Source organism: Vidua macroura, chromosome 7, assembly GCF_024509145.1.
Source record: "Vidua macroura isolate BioBank_ID:100142 chromosome 7, ASM2450914v1, whole genome shotgun sequence".
Classification (NCBI taxonomy): domain Eukaryota; kingdom Metazoa; phylum Chordata; class Aves; order Passeriformes; family Viduidae; genus Vidua; species Vidua macroura.
The window spans coordinates 6,564,582-6,581,533 of NC_071577.1; the positions used below are offsets into that span (position 1 = coordinate 6,564,582).

General features: G+C 40.3%; 1 protein-coding gene across 2 annotated transcripts in view; it reads left to right on the plus strand.

Moving 5' to 3' along the window:
* The window catches only part of ERBB4 (erb-b2 receptor tyrosine kinase 4), a 577,762-nt gene that overhangs the window by 418,778 nt on the left and 142,032 nt on the right, over window positions 1-16,952 (plus strand). For both annotated transcript variants that reach the window (XM_053982239.1, XM_053982236.1), the window contains exons 7-12: window positions 1,692-1,833; window positions 3,279-3,392; window positions 5,258-5,384; window positions 8,173-8,246; window positions 9,758-9,848; window positions 11,303-11,502. In XM_053982239.1, coding sequence (XP_053838214.1) covers window positions 1,692-1,833; window positions 3,279-3,392; window positions 5,258-5,384; window positions 8,173-8,246; window positions 9,758-9,848; window positions 11,303-11,502 — 748 coding nt within the window. The remainder of the gene's footprint in view (window positions 1-1,691; window positions 1,834-3,278; window positions 3,393-5,257; window positions 5,385-8,172; window positions 8,247-9,757; window positions 9,849-11,302; window positions 11,503-16,952) is intronic.

The window sequence follows — 16,952 nt, forward strand, 5'->3', positions numbered from 1 at the left end:
CTAAATACGGTTTTAATATCTGTAGATAAAATTCATCCATCCTCCTCCATCTGCTGCCATGCACTCATTTGCATATTCAGTTCTAAAAGCAAGACAGTAATCATCATCTGACATAAATGCCAGCAAACATGCTAAGGCAAAGTTTTACTGATGTTTTTGTCTCAGATTCAAAGTGGGTCTAGAACTTGAAATGCATAGGAGGGCCTGGCTGACTGCCTGGTGGAACCAGAAAAGTGACACAACCCTTTTCCTCAAGTGGACTTGCCATCCAGTTCTGAGTAAAGTGTTTATCTTTGTAAGGGGAAAAAAAGTCTGTTTCTATGAAAAAAACCTGGCAGGTTTTATAATAGACATTTTAAAGGACCAGACAAGGCAGGATCAGCAGTTTTGCTTAGCACATGCTCCATGTAGGACAGTGCTTTTATCAGGGATCTCCCTGCTTTTTCCTTTCAGCAGCAGATTTTTGTCCTTGGATACAGGATTAGCCTCTCCTTTCTGAAATCTTCTGGCATGACAGGTCCCAAGGTCCAGCTGGTCCTGATCCAAATGGAGATAAGGACTGCTAGTAAAATCAGCAGAAGAGGGGAGTCTTTTGCTCTTTTCTCTCTGAGAAAAGTCTCAGCTTAGGCAAGGGGACAGGACACATATTTTATTGTTATACTTGTTGACTCTTTAAAGACACAGCACCATCTGTATTTTAACAACCTGGAAAAAACAACCAGAAGGATTCACTCCTAGACTAACGCTTCTAAAGCAGCCTGGATTACAGGTTAGTGAGGAAGCAATACCCAGTAACAGTGGCTGCTCAGACTGCTGGAGGGATCCAAGCCAGGCTACAGCTTTCACATTCATACAGATTTTTCATTCATGGTATGCTCTGTGAAAATTACTCCAACAGTTTTCTTATGATCTGTAGTTAAAACCATAGACATGATGTGTGCTGATAAGGAATGTCAAAATCGGTGGGGCTTTCTACTCCTAATTACCAGCCTTGCATGGTCAATTGTTTTCCCTGCATCCCATTACTTTCGTTATCCACACACTTGCCTCTTCATTTGTCAGGGCCCAGTCCTCTGTCAGCTGTTGGTGGCAGAGCCTGAATGCTAAGTGGGACAAAGTCCTGTTTTCCTCTCTCAGCATGTGAAGCAACTGACCTTGTTAAACTTGCCACTTAGGGAAACGGCCCCCTCCTGTGCTAGCTTAAAAGAAGTTCTTATCCCTCTTGCCTCCTAATTGGGAATTACAGTTTCAGCTGGATGATGTACTCATGCTGTAAGAAATATAAAGGGTTAGACCTCTGAAAAAGTCATTAGCATTTGCTTAGACGATGATAAATAGCTGCTCACTCTTGGCAGTTTTAGAATGCCCTATCAAGTTGAGAATTAGTTGATTGTGAGTAGTTACGAAACAAATTACGGCGTTGTTTTGGTTTTGTAGGAAGTGTTGTAACAGGCAACTGTTGCTAATTAAAGGGGCTCACCAGACTCCCCAGTTAAAAAAGTCACATATATGCCAAGATGCTAGCAAAAATCCAAGTAGCCGAAATGAATGTTAGAGAGCTCTGTATCACATTCCTCACTGTCACAGCAAGTCTGAACTATCAAGGCCGTCTTTTACACCAAAGAAAACACAAAACCCTAAAGCAGCTGTATGATTTAATTCCACATTATTTTTTCTCCCTTGTTTTGCAGGCCTGTATGAATTTCAATGACAGTGGTGCTTGTGTCACACAGTGCCCCCAAACCTTTGTGTACAACCCCACCACCTTCCAGCTGGAGCACAATCACAACGCCAAGTACACCTACGGGGCTTTCTGCGTCAAGAAGTGCCCGCGTGAGTGCTCTGTTACCTGCCCTGCTATCTGCCTTCTCCTGCAGTCATGGGGAGCTGCAGTTGCATTTCAGGAGCCTTAAAAACAGGGAGAGAATGAGAGCTGAGTGCAGAGCACAATCTCTCCAATCACTCCACATGTGCTTGCAGCCTGTAATAACTCAGGTGATAGGTAAAGGCAGTGACATTCTGTGCTGCTGGCAGTTCCCAAGGATCCTAGAGTGATTTTCCTAAAGAAAGGTGGTTTCTGTTTTCGTGGTCAACTGCTTGTTACATTCGTGTTTTAGATCAGTATTTGTAAATTCCAATATTGTGGAAATAAGTAGTTAAAACAGTGGGATTGTAAATGAGTATGAATTTTTGTTTCAGAAAAATAACAGTCCACCACCTGCACCTGGAACCAAATGCTTTCATGATATTGATGCCCCCAACTTGGAGTAATGATGATTTGACAGAGTAGTTCTGTCCCAATGAGGAATAAACTTGTAATACTGACAGGAATGCAGTCTTAAAACTCCAGAGTAAAATTAGAGGGGAAGAGGGAGTTAAAAAAAGAAGAATCCCATGCATGTAAAACCCACATGCTTCTGAGATACCAGCCAGATGATGACAAGAAACAGAAAAAATTATAGGGTCATCACTTACACAGTCTTTGAATCTGCTGGTTTAATTGGAAAGAATAATAAAGGAGATATTATTCTTGCTCTCCCTTTCATTCCATGAAGGTTTGCAGTTGTGCATTAATTACTTTATCCATAAATTACATGTAAGAAGGATGGGTGATCTATATTAAATGGAGCCATAATTCAACCCAACCCAAAATCCCAATTTTGAATCTCTTTGGAGGACTGACAGCAGCCAGGGGCTGTGACTACCAGGGCCTAGTTCTGCCTGTAATAGTGGTGGGTTTGTTGAAGCAAGATTGGTTTGTTAAGAACCTCCTATCATGCACTACAAGAGATAAAATTATTTGCCCAAATACTTCATTGAACACTTACCTTTTTTTTTTCCTTTCTTATCAGGATTAAGCATTTAGTTAAGTAGGGACAGTCTATATTCCCTTTGGCTGTTGTTTTTTACAGGGAAAAAATTGAAATACTTGTCATTGTCCTGTGCACTGTTTTATCTCAGATGTATATTGTGTGCATTAAAAAGACAGGACAGACAATCTTGCTTTATTTCTGTCCAATTACTCTAACTTTTTTTTCCCCCTGCAAGTAATAATAAAGCCAAATAGGGGAGAAAGAGGGATCAGGCCTGACAACTCCTGGATTTTTATAAGTTTCTGATAATGTGCCTGTTTTGCTTATACACTTCTGAAAACACAGAACTTTGAACGTTAATGTCACTGGGAAAGTGCTAAGGTTAACAATAGGTATTGATACGGAGTTCAAAAATGTGTTCCAACTTTTATTCACTTGCTGCCAATATCTCCTTTCTCTTTCCAGACAACTTTGTGGTAGATTCCAGCTCTTGTGTCCGGGCATGTCCGAGCTCCAAGATGGAGGTTGAAGAAAATGGTATTAAGATGTGCAAGCCCTGCACTGACATTTGTCCTAAAGGTAGGCAGTGGTTCAATATAAATTTACTTGAAAGTAGTCTACACAGGGTGTTATTTTGGCATGAATTGCCCTTCGTGAGTGTGTTGTAGAATATGAATAGCCTTTGAATACCCGCAAAAGTTTGAGCTATGTAGGTTGTGTGTCAAGCACATACAATAGAGTGAAAATTTATTAAGTTGTAATGGCAATATAATCAAACCAATTACTTTTTATTAGATACAAATGAAGGGGATTTCTCTGTTGGTTTTAGAGAAATCTGAAAGATTTTTTTTTATTGTGCTATTTTAATGGCAAGTATTTCCTGGAGGTGTTTTAGCATTGTCCTTTTGTCATTTCAAAGGGGGCCATACAAAAACAAAACCCTGACTTCAGTGTCTGGGATGTCTCACATTTGTCAATACAACATTAGATTTCCATTTTCCTGCTCTGTCTCTGCTTTCCCAGAATCTTCTACCTCCTTTCTCAGTGTCTCAAACACAGACCAGTGTTGGTTCTGTTGAGAAGACTGAAATCTGTAGGTTACTTTGCTGTTCTAGACTCCAGCAAGGAAACTTTCTGCTCTCTGCTTGAAGCTCTGTGGAGCAAAACATCATAGGTTTTCCTACATGGGCCTATGCCACTTCTCAGTCCTAATGGAAGCCACATCTGGCTTAATTGTGATAAATAATTTTTGTTGTCAAATAGATAGTTTTATACATGAAAACACAGGTATGAAATTCCTTAATTTCTCAGGAGGAAAGCTATCACGTGTTTATAAAAGCTTCTGCTGGTAGTTTCCATTAGAAGAGCCCAGTCAGGAAGACAGAATACATTACATGGTTGAAGTCATGAGGGATTTGTTCCTGGATGCATCCTGTGTCCCAGAAAATGCTGCTAAATTACACAGGCTAAACAGAGAAGTTTCCTCACTGGTTGCCTGTTTCTCCAGGTACCAGGAACTTGCTGATTGAACTGATAAATAACAAGTGCTTTATACAACCTTTTAAAGGGCCTTATGGCATGGATGGTTAAGTCCACAAATCCACCAGAGAAAGGGACCTCTGTGATGCCTTGTGAAGGCTGGCCTAGAACAGAGGCCAGACAGAGTTACAGAATAAAGCAGGGATTTATTAAAAGGATCTCCTCAATGGATCCACCTTGGGCAGCACAAGAGCCCAGCCAGGGCTACACCCAAGATGAACCAAAATGGTCACAAAATGGATGACCAGTCACGGGGTCTCTCACTTTTATAAGTTCTGCTCCGTTTGCATATTGGAGTTAATTGTCCAATTATGGCTTTAGATTATGAAGTCGCATTCTCCTTGGTTTTCTCTCTCCAGTCCACACTGTTTGTGCTCTTGGGCCTGAGATTTGGATCATTTGTCCTTGGTCCCCAGCAAGAGAAGGAATTGCTTTGTCTCCCTGCTCTGTGAAGAGAGCTTACCAACCCCTTTGTATGTTCTGACATACAAAATGTCAGAACTACACACTAAAGCAGTACAGAATCTGAAAAATATAAAAGCTAAAACCTGAGGTATCATTTCCCCCCAGCAATATTAGAGCCCCTCAGTTTCTGTAGTGCATGGTGCACCAAGAAATGGCAAGGCTGGGCTGAGTGGGATTTTGTGTGCTGGGATTTTGTGTGGTTGATACTCACCTTTAAATGCCATGTGAAATACCTTAACCTGTGTGCCAGGGTTCTGTGACAGGTACTGTAGCTCATGTTTGGTTTAAATTGGGATGTGCTTCTTTGGGAATATGGGTCAAGGATGCTGTTTGAACACCTCTCTACTGAATGAGATGAAGACTCATGTCTGTAAGGCCAACATCTTCTGATTCAGTAATTGTTTTCCCCAGTTCTTTACACAAGCTCCTTGTTTTGGCAGCATGTGATGGCATTGGGACAGGGAGTTTGGTGTCAGCTCAGACAGTGGATTCCAGCAACATTGACAAGTTTGTAAACTGTACCAAGATCAATGGCAACCTTATCTTCCTTGTCACTGGGATTCATGGGTAAGTGACAAAATGTTATGTCATGGTGCCAGCTGACACCAGTTGCATCCACCTCTTAATGATGGCTGCAGGCTTCTTTTATACAATAGCAGATCCAGGATAAATTAGTTTTCTGCCTTCCATTGTGAAGAAAACCATTGCCTTGATTCTTAAGATTCAACCTCTGAGAAAAGAAAGGATGGATTAATTGTTTGCACTAAAAAGAGAAAAGACAACTATGATTCTCTGGTTACTTTATGAGGTCCTCAATACTGGCTTACAACAAAGGCTGATCAGATATTAGAAGGGAGAAAAGGAAGTCACCTTCCATGAGTTTGTTTAAATTTTGTATGGCCAGAAGAATAATATGCAGAATATAATAATAATATGCAGAGAGGCAGCCTCTCTTAGCATAGCTCGTCGTAGTCTGGGTGGCTGCCAGTACACACACATGCACAAAAGCTGCCCTCCTGTCAATCAGTTTTGAAGAATCTATTCAAGTTTCAGTTGCAGAGGCACTCAGAATTCACTGGTATATAAATCCAGTATTTTGGTTTATATTTTACTCATTGTAATAGGTCCTGAAAAACCTCAGAGTGTCATATGGCTCTGCTCTGGCCAAATGACCACTAAGAGGCTGGATGGAAGCCTGTTAAATCTCACAGGACAGGAAAAAATCAAGTAAATGCAAGACAAGGAACTAGAGCCCATGAGCAATCTTGTGTGGATTAATCCGGTGCATTACATGAAATTTAATTTTGAGTAGGAGAACTGCTTTTGCAGAAAAAATTATATTAGCTCATTTAAAAGTCTGTTTAAATTAAAAGAAACAAACCCAACCTTGAATAAAATTGTACTTGTCTGAAAAATACCTAAATTTGGACTATAAGCAGAAAGTAAAAATATTCTGTTCTATTTTACAGAAGAGTAGGACATGTAATGTTGAAATTGTGTAGCACTTTTTGTCTCATTCTTGATGAAGAAAACTCACTTCAGCAAGCCTAAAATATGAGGGCTCTGAGTTCTGCAACACTAAATTTTTCTACAGCATGGATTACATTAGTAAAGGTTAAAAGAAGAGAAGACTTGAGAATGAGAGAAAATATCTGGATTTCTTGGAAGAGCTTTTTTAGTTAAAATTTCAATTACATTTTTCAAATCAGCAGTATGAAAGGGAAATTTAGAAAATTACACTGACCACACAAGTAGCTTGTTATATAAATGGACAGTATAGAGAAACAACAATCTTATTTCCTCTTAGACTTTTACTTCACTTTTGTCACAAATTCATTTATTCACAGTGAACTGCAAATTTTAGAGTATGAATTTTTAGTGTTTTAGATTGTAGGGACTTAAAGTCTGGTTCTCTGGGGATTTGGAAGACTTTTGTTGGTGGCAGAGAATAATTTAGGTGAAATATACAGAGGATATTTTTTTGTTGTTTCCATTGGAAACTGTGCTGTTGCAATTGATCCTGTCCTATTTTTTGATCCTGTGGTTCTGTAGCCTAGGTCTTTCCTGAACGCATGAACTTCCAGTCTTTGTGAATTTGTTATAATTTATGTAAATATAGATGTATAATTATGAATGTTTTATGCACATCTATTTAAAGTCATTAAGATATACACTATTCTATAGTTTTATATGTTGATAAAACAGCAGACACGTGGCTGTTCAAGGGGTTTAAGTGTATATCTGCATCTTTAAAGCTATTTTATCTTCAGAATTTAGAGGTGAAATTCAGCTGCCTCATGTTTATTGCAGGCAAGGATTTTTCCTTTTTTGATGGTAATGCAATTTGAAAGCAAAGTGCTGTGTTTCTGTTAGGTAGTCAAAACTTGTTATTTAGTTTTCTGAGAGCTCCACATCGTTAAAATGTGTTTAATGCCTCTGTGGCCCACTGGGCTTTTTTGTTAACATTCTCGAACTCCTTTTGTTGCTGCTCAGGGTGGTTAGAGGTGACCCCATCAGTGTGTCACCTCACAGCTTTTGAGGCCTGTCCCCAAAGACAGCCAGGTGGATCACCTGCATGTCTCAGTTCCAAGAATCACGTGTCCTGGAAAGCAGAAGGAGGAGAGGAGGAAACACGTGCTCCATATTTACTGGGGATGTTTCCTGCTCTCAGAAAACACACAAAAAATACCATAACGTGCCATTGCAGAGGAATACTGGTTTGGTTTAAGCTTCTGATTGACTTTTTAAATAGGGGAGGAAAGTAACGTATTTGCTAAATGGTGGCACGCTCAAAATCGAGGTCAGCTTCATCTTTCTATACTATGGTATATCGAAGTTAAAAATTTTAATTTTTGGAGGTTATTTCATTTCTCATTGACAAACTTGCATGGCAAGGATCCATACTTTTAGAGGTTCCTTGTTCTACACCTTCTAAAAAATGTGTGCCCTTTCAATGCCATGTGTCAGGAACTGCTGGCATGCTCTTAGCTTAATTTTGCTTATAGCTTGTCACTCCTTTTAGGAGCAGGTTTGTTAGTCCTGGTATATATTCCTGGAAAAAACACTGAAAATTCATCTTTCCTTTTGCAAGGTCACTCATGGTTGTTTAGAATTCTTTAATTTTCCATAGCATAAATATTTGCCAAAACATGAATGGGTTGAGCCTTTATGTTCCTTCAAGATGAGGTGGGAGAAGTCGGACACAGACCTGCAGGAACAACAGGCTGAAGTTTGGTGCATATCCTCATAAGAGCAAAGTTTTGAGCACCTTAATGCTGTTTCCTGCATGGTATGGCTTTGAGAAGCTGATCTTTTCTTATTTAGAGTGTCACATTGTGTGATTTTAATCTTTCAGAGACCCGTATCACACGATCGCTGCCATCAATCCAGAGAAATTAAATATCTTCCAAACAGTGAGAGAGATAACAGGTAACACACTTCTGATCTCCTATAATCTGCATTAATGAATGAATTCATTCTCACTTTGCATTTATAGTTGTCATCTGTTGGGTTTTCTGAAGAACACAAGGTACTTGTTTTCATTAAGCTCATCGTGCTGTCGTTTTTATGAAAGCTTAATACAGAAAACTTCAGTATCAGTTGATTTTCACAAGTGTGCTGTCCTTTAAACACAGGATGCCCATTATGGCAGATGCTAAGTGGACAAAGGATCTTTGTCCCATGTTAGCAAAGCAGGACAAGTGTTGCAAGGGAGGGAAATGTGAGGAAAATGGTGCTGAAATGAGGGAAACCATTTCCTGCACCTGAAAGCATTTGAAAGTTCTAGTCTGCTTTTACATCTCCTCCACTTGGTGTAACAGAAGATGCTGCTGCAAGTTAGTTTTTGTAATTTAAAGACAATTGTGTAATATGGTGGTGAGTGGTGTGTCCCATTTTTTGTGACTTTTCAATGGGGTCACAGAACTGGGCACTCAGTACTTTGTTGTCTTGTTTCACCATGTGGGGGACAGGGAGGGAGATATTACAGCTCTGAGTTCTCATTTGATTTCTTGATTATGTAGACGTAGGGAAATGCAAAAGAAATGTTCTATTTCATGCATGGAAAACCCCACCAAAATGTTACATTATGACACAAAATAATTCACACACCACGTTAGATGTAAAAGAAGGGAAGAAAAGAACTAAAAAAGAGATTTTGTGACTCTGCAGTATATAGAATCTTAAAAGTGACAGTGGATTGGAGGGTGAAATTGTCACCTCTCCAATCACACTGGTCAAGCTAACAGTTTATCAATTTTCTCCACTCACCAAGAAAAATGTAAAACAATTATTATTTACATAAACATGTGTGAAAACTCCAGAAGAAATATGTAAACATCAGAAGGCATAGAAAATTTTGAAAAGAACTTTAGAACTCTCAAAAAAACAAGGTAACACCAAAATACCTTTGGGCATCACAGCGTGTTTGTAGCTGTGTAGGCTCAGCATGCTTCACCTCTCAAAAGTTTTTTGTGAATTTCAGCGAACCGGTGGGATTAAAAATGAAAGTAAACTCTTAATCTCTTCCTAATTAATATCAAAGATAAACTGGCACCTGGGTGAATGTTATTTACCATTCCTAAACACACTAATTGCCAGTCTCAGCCCTGCTGCTGAAGGGGAATTACCCGTTTGTAGCTATGTGTACTGCATTTCAGCCCAGTGCTGAGGCAGATCATGGGGAGCTGCCCTCTGTGGAGGTTTGTGCAGCACAACACAACTTGAGCAGAGAGTCAACAGCCCTCACCTTGGAAATCAGGACAAGTTTTCCTTCTCTTTTTTGGTGGAGATGGTGATGAGCAGCCTGAGAAGTCTGCAGCTTTCCTGATTTATTTCTTTTCCTCAAGCTGGCACTGTCTTTCCTTTATAGGCTAAGCCTGTCCTAGCTCACACATGGCTGAAATAATTTGTGTTCATGTGTTTGCTTTTTTCTTCCTCAGGGTATTTGAACATACAGTCATGGCCTGAGAATATGACAGACTTCAGGGTGTTTTCTAACTTGGTTACCATCGGTGGGAGAGCTCTCTATAGGTAAGGTATTTTACTTCTCTGTTGGTGGAATAATTTTTTATTAGTGTCCTGTGATTCTTTGTTCAGTAGCAGAGAATTAAACATCTTTTGGGAAGGACATAATAAATTGATATATTTTTTTTTCCTCTGTTACCAAGGTGTTCATTATCAGTATCTTTGCTAATCAGTTGTTTATAATGGGTAATACCTTCTCAACATAATTATTTTAAAAACCAGTCTTGGTTCATGGCTGTAGCTATTACCTCATTGACTAGAACTTACATTTGTGGTTTAAAATACTTTGTGAAGAGACATAGTTTAAAAGGAAAGAATCATAGAACTTAACCTCATTATTAGGAGTTTATATGATTGTGATTAGGCATGCAGGCTCATATGCCCAAACAACAAAGTGGTTTTAAGAAGAGGTAAAAGGTGGAAGAACACTGAAATCACTGAGGCACCTTGCAGGTAAGGTGTTTGTGAGCTCTGTAGTGTCATTTTTACCAGACATGTTTCATATTTCTGTGTGGAAACTCAGATGGAGCAAATGGTTTGAAGAGAAGAAAGCATGGTGAGAAATGCTGGGGGAAGCACAAGGAGGTACCTGAGCAATTATGCAGCAACCCCTGGATTCCCTCTTTGGAGATGGAGTAAATCAGGCATGGGATTCTGCTGGCATCTTAAACAGCAACCTGAGCAGAATGTGAATAGCAGTGAAACCTTGAGGTTGAATTACAGCCCTAAATTCTGTTCCAAGGCAGCATTTTTTATTTGGAACAGCTGGAAAACAATTATCATCATTAAAATACAATAACTTAAAGGATGCCCAGAAACTGGATATTGTCTTCACTAATCTTCAGGCATAAAATATGTGCAGTCATTTTTGTGTTGTGCAGACAATCATTTACTGTTCCTTTGATGAAGAAAGGTGATAACCACATCTTACAACCAAATAAAAATGAAATGTAGAAAGTGGGCTGGGAAAAAATCCATGAAAATAACAATTTCTTCCTGTATTACTTGAAATGACATTAATTTGATGCCTGACAGAAGATGTTTTAGGACATTCTCCTTAGCATATAAATTATCATAGTATTAATGCTGTTGAAAGAAAAACCTGGATTTTATTCAGTTTTCCTAACAGCATATTATCTCAAAAAAAAATCTGTTAATGGATAAAATGAAACTGCTTGAGGAGTTCTGCTGACTTACTTGGCCTAGTGCTATGAGCATCACAGCTTGTGGTATCTCACTCCTGACAGGACTCATAATTTCCTAGCTAGTAGAACTGGATGTTGACTCATAAAATAATTGCGTTATCACAAAATAAAAGTTTTCTGATCAATTCTCAGTTTTTCCAGAAAGATCATCTTGACACTTGGAACTAATTCCAGTTGGCAACTACCTACCAGATATAATAAGCTGTGCCTTCTGAAGCTAATTCTTATTCTCTCTCACTTTTGTCTTCATCCCAGTGGCCTTTCCTTGCTCATCCTAAAGCAACAAGGCATCACCTCCCTGCAGTTCCAGTCCTTGAAGCAAATCAGTGCTGGCAACATCTACATCACAGACAACAGCAATTTGTGCTACTACCACACTGTCAACTGGACCAGCCTGTTCAGCACCCCCAGCCAAAAGACAGTGATCCACAGGAACAAAAGGGCCGAGAACTGCAGTAAGTACCTGCTGCTCACTGCCACCAGCTCCATGGGCATCAGGGGAGCTGTGGTCACTTACAGCATCCAGGGATTTGGCCCAGTCTGAGCAGGAAAATGAAATTTTTTAAGGTGTGGACAAAAGAAAGGGAGCAGAGAGAGACAGCTGCTTTAACATCATGGGAATGTTCCAGTTTCACAAATATGAATTCCAAAGGCTGTCAATGGAGTGTTCATGACTTTACAGCCCTTTCCTTTTTATGGAGTGGGATTAGCATCTTCTGCTTCCCCCACCCTAAGTGGCCCTATCTTAATCCAGAATGGTGCTTTTGGGGCTGTTTTAGGTCACCCAAGTTCTCCCTTTTCATATTTGACTTATGTGATAAAAAATACTACTTCAGGAAAGCTTACATGCCAGTACCTAGGCTGAGATCATAGTACTGAAAAGCCAAAGAAAGCTCTGTAGCAGGTAAAAGAACTTGTTTATATAGAAATCAGGCAGCAAATTGCATCAATACAGGCATGTTGTAGCAGCAATGCAGTTCATTTTAAGCATCTGTTAGACTGCTTGCAGGAGAGGAGATTCATTAAATTGCTGTATGTTTAAGTGATATTGCTGATTTTTGTGCCCTGACCAGCCCAAGAAGTTTGCTTTGGGTTTTTTCAAGCTGTGGTCTTATTTTTGACTTGCACTTTAGTTCTTTCTTTCTGTTGGTTTGAGGAGTTTTTGTTTGTTATTTTTTGAGGGATTTTATATCTTTTTTTTTTTCTCTCCCCTCCCTTTGAAGTGTTGTTCTGCTCTGTCTTGAGAGAGTGAATGGCTGTGCTCATCACTGTAGTGTAAGTGTGCCTTCAGTGTTAATGAAGTACAGCTGGAGCTTTGTCTCTGCTGCTCAGTTACTTTTCTCATCTCTCCTACCATGGAAGAGCCACAGGAAGTACAAAGTCTTGTTTGGTCGATCTCCATATGGTTTTGGTTGTGTGGCATTTTCATTATTATTATTATTAATTTTATTAGGCTATTTCTTTACATGCAAGTTAAAAAAGTGGAGTTTAAGAAAATGCTGTGACTTTACTGTGACAGTGCCTGAGCATGTAGGGTTTTTCTTAAGCCCCTACATAGAAAGCCAGCTACAAAAATAGAATATTTATTGGAAAATAGAGGTGCTGCCAAGAAGAATGGCACATCTGCCCAGGGATGCAGCAGTGCTGTTTGCTTTCCCTGGCAGTGTAACAGGATCCCGTGGTGAGGAACCACCTAGTCTGCACTAGTGCTCTAGCAACAACTGTGTTTTGTATGGCATGAAGAAAGAATTAGCCCTTCTGAAATCTCCCATATGGAATTTTTGGGCTGACAGAAAAGAAGAAGGAAGAAACTCAAGGTTTTGTGGACCGTGAAAGAGTCACTAAGGTCACTGAGTAGGTCCCATCTTGCCAGGAGATACATGAACTTGGGAACCTTCTGGAGAGCACAGGTTTCCTCCTGACCGGATGAAAAACTGCTTACTATGGGACAAAAATCATGCTCTGATGTTTTCTTTACACCAGATTGGCTCTAGCTGTCTGAATATCATGCAGTATTTAATGAAAGAACAATCAACTTTCCTTCATTCCCAGACATATAAAAGGAAATTAAGCAGTTATAAGGTGGAGCAGAGGCCTCATGTCTCATATAGTAATGATTCCTCTTTGCTTCAACCTTTCTGTATCCTCCCTCCTCTGTAACATGTTAGGAGACAGTGGGAAATTACTCAGGTGAATTTTGTAAGGTGCTTTTTCCCTTCATGGAGTAGTGTCCCATTTGTTTCACTGGTTTTGAGAGCTTTGGGACACAGCTGAACACAGCAGTTTGGAACATCATCTAGCATTAGTTGTCAGGGCTCCTTTGTCAAATACCTCTTTGCCCTTTCCTGGGATCACTCACTTAGAATCCCTTTGAAGCTGCCACAACTACGGAAACATGAGATTCCAGAGCAAATGGAAACTTGGATCTGCTGTCACATCATCTCTCACATGGAATATCTTGTCACTACATTTGCACACAAAGAGAAAATGTAAACTTCATTTCACCTCTAGCTTGGTGAGGATTTGTTACAATAGACATGTATCATTTTCCAGGAAGAAAAATACTCCTAAAGACATTTTAGCAGATTTAACACTGTGGGAATCTTAAAGAGGAAAACAAATCCCATTCATTTACTTTTTAAGCAGTCACAACATAAGCTCCAGTACCAAGGGGCTAGTTTTAAAAATGGACTCTGACCTGTGCTCATTAAATGGGCAGTGTATAATGAACATCAGCCAGGGGTCAAGTGGCTTCAACTGGGAGGCAGCACAGGAGCAGTGGCTTTTTCTCTCCAGTTGGAGGGCAGTGCAATCCCAACAGGAGCAGTGGATTCTTCTCTCCAGTTGGGAGGCAGTGCAATCCCAACAGGAGCAGTGGATTCTTCTCTCCAGTTGGGAGGCAGTGCAGTGGTGTCCTCCCTTTGTGTATCTGTGTGAGTGAATTGATTAATGCTTTGTGCCATTTTGAGAGCCAGCATTAGCTGAGAAGAGCTTTGCTGCTGCCTCAGCTCTGCCTGTCAGCCAGCACCTCTCTGGGGTTTAATGGCTTCTGCTGCAGGTTGGGTGTCTCACTAAACTCTGCAGGATCACCTGGGGAAAGGCAGCACTGGCCCATGGAGCCAGATGCCATTCTCCAGCACCCTTTGGAGCATCTGAGGGGATTGAGTCTTTCATTAGTGAATTTGCAGACACAACACTAAGCTGGAGCGTGTGTCCATCTGCTGGAGGGCAGGAGGGCTCTGCAGGGAGACCTGGAATGGTTGGATGGATGGGCAGAGTCCAGTGGGATGAAATTTAACAATCCAAGTGCCAAGTCCTGCATTTTGGCCACAATATCCCCCTGCAGTGCTCTAGGCTGGGGACAGAGGGGCTGGACAGTGCCCAGGCAGAAAGGGACCTGGGGGGTACTGGCTGAACACGAGCCAGCAGTGTGCCCTGGTGGCCAAAAGGCCAATGGCTCCTGGCCTGGATCAGGAATGGTGTGGCCAGCAGGAGCAGGAGCTCATTCTGCCCTGGACTGGGCACTGGTGAGGGCACACCTGGAGTGCTGTGCCCAGCTCTGGCCCCTCAGTTTGGGAAGGACGTTGAGACACTCGAGCGCATCCAGAGGAGGCAACGAGGCTGGAGAGGGGCTGGGAACACAAACCCTGTGAGGAACCACTGAGGGAGCTGGGGGTGCTCAGCCTGGAGAAAAGGAGACTCAGAGGTGACCTTGTCACTCTCTACAGCTCCTGAAAGGTGGCTGTGCTCAGGTGGGGTTGGGCTCTTTCTCCAGGCAGCACTGACAGAACCAGAGGACACAGTCTCAAACTGCACCAAGGGAAATATAGGCTGGATATTAGGAAAAAGTTTTTTACAGAAAGAATGATAAAGATCTGGAATGGCCTATCCAGGGAGGTGGTGGAGTCACTATCCCTGGATGTGTTAAAAAAAGTGTGGATGTGGCACTGGGTGCCAGGGTTTGGTTGAGGTGCTGGGGCTGGGTTGGACTTGGTCTTTAAGGTCTCTTCCAACCTGGTGATTCTGTGAATCTGTCATTTCCAGGATAGGCCAGACTGGGGTTTAGGAGAGTTTTCCCTGCACCTTCCACTGCCTGACAGTGTGGGATCTGAGGGTGAGCCTCCAGGGTTTCCATTTCTGCCTTTCCCTTATTTTGCCTGTTCTGGACAGTGATCCTGCAGATGTTTGGGCACATGCCCACGCCTCTTGAGTGCCAAATGAGCCTCACCAGAACAGGGAAGGAGATGTGTAAATAAATGTTTGGAGGATCAGAATCCATGCTGTGTGGCAGAAATACTGTTTGCTTGCATGGTAACCAGGAGGGTGTGACTCATTAATTAAAATATCCACCAAAGTTTTTTTGATTTTTTTTTTTTTTTTCACATGGCTTTCATTCAAGAAACCAGTCTAAAAATATTAGTTATTCCAGCTACTCACAGGTATTTATTATTACTTCTTTGTGTATTTTGAGCCACTATTAGCTTGGAGTTTTTTTTCCTTTCTAACCAGTTATAGTTAATGGCTTAAAGCAAATTACAGCAAACTTTTTCTGTCAATATGTAGCTTTTCTGAAAACTCATGTAAGAGCTACCAAGATCTTCTAGCCACCAATATATTTAAGAGACTTTTGTAACCTGTCACAATGTGATGTCTTTTCCATGCCATTTAATGCTGTATGTTCAGCTGACTCTACATCAGTGAGGAAATACTCAGAAGTTACAGGGAGAGGAAAATTTTTGTGGTAAAGTTTGGTCTGGGTTAATGCTTCATCTTTGAGATAATACTGGCATGATAGAGTTTGGGAAAACTCTGAGATCATATATATACATATATATATATATATACACATACATATATATACACATACATATATATATATATGTGTGTGTGTGTATATATGTATGTATGTATGTAAATAACATTTTTTTTCCAATGAACAAGACAACAGACTTCAGCCAGTGGAAAATGCTACATTTTCCAGCATGCAAAATGTCCTTCATATTCCTCATAGCCTCAATTACTTCATTTTGCTATTTACACCACTTCTTAACAATGTTAAAATAGTCCCCAAATCTTTCACTGCCTCCAAGATGGAGTTTTTTTTTTTTTAATAGATTAAAAGCCTAGGCAGACTTCTGCTTTTTGTAGAATACTGAAAATACAGGAGCAAAATATATGGGTGTGTGTGTTTTTAATTAAATAAAAAAAAGAAATCCATAAACCCCCAGGATATTGTAGTGCTTTGTGTTGTCTTTCTAAGATGGTGCCATGCAGGGCCAGAAAGGGGGTGTACATGGAAGGGATGTGACCTCTCCCTTCTCCACTTCCCTGCTCACTTTCAGGGATAGAAATGTCAGTGTCCAAGCTCATGTGCACAGGGAATGGAACAAACCACCAAGGAGAGGGTAGGTAGATTTTAACTTTGCTCTGTGCTGAAGTGAAAATCTGCCTTTGTTTTGTTTTTTTTTTTTTTTTTTTTTTTTGTTTTTTTTTTTTTGTTTTTTTTTTTTTTTTTTTAATGGAACAGTCAGAGGTGAGTCATGTGAAATATGAGTGCACACAAAATAAATGCAGGAAAAAAATGTTCTTTTATCCAAAGTTACTTGAACAATTCGCTCAGCTTTAGTGACACCTGCAGTGTAAGGTGAAACCCTTCTAGGCAAAGGTTGTTAGAGATGTGATTATTATAAATTATATCAATCTAGCCACCAATTAACAACTTGAATAAATGATTACATTCATTATCAGGCATGATGTAAAGCTAATTGAAGTCTGCAGGAGTTTTTCTATTCAGTTTATGGAGCTTTGGATCAGGCCCAGAAGCATATAGCCAAATAAAAATAATTTTTCTTTTTTAGTAGGTAATTTTCTTGTGTTCTATTTAGATTGGGGAAACACACTGACC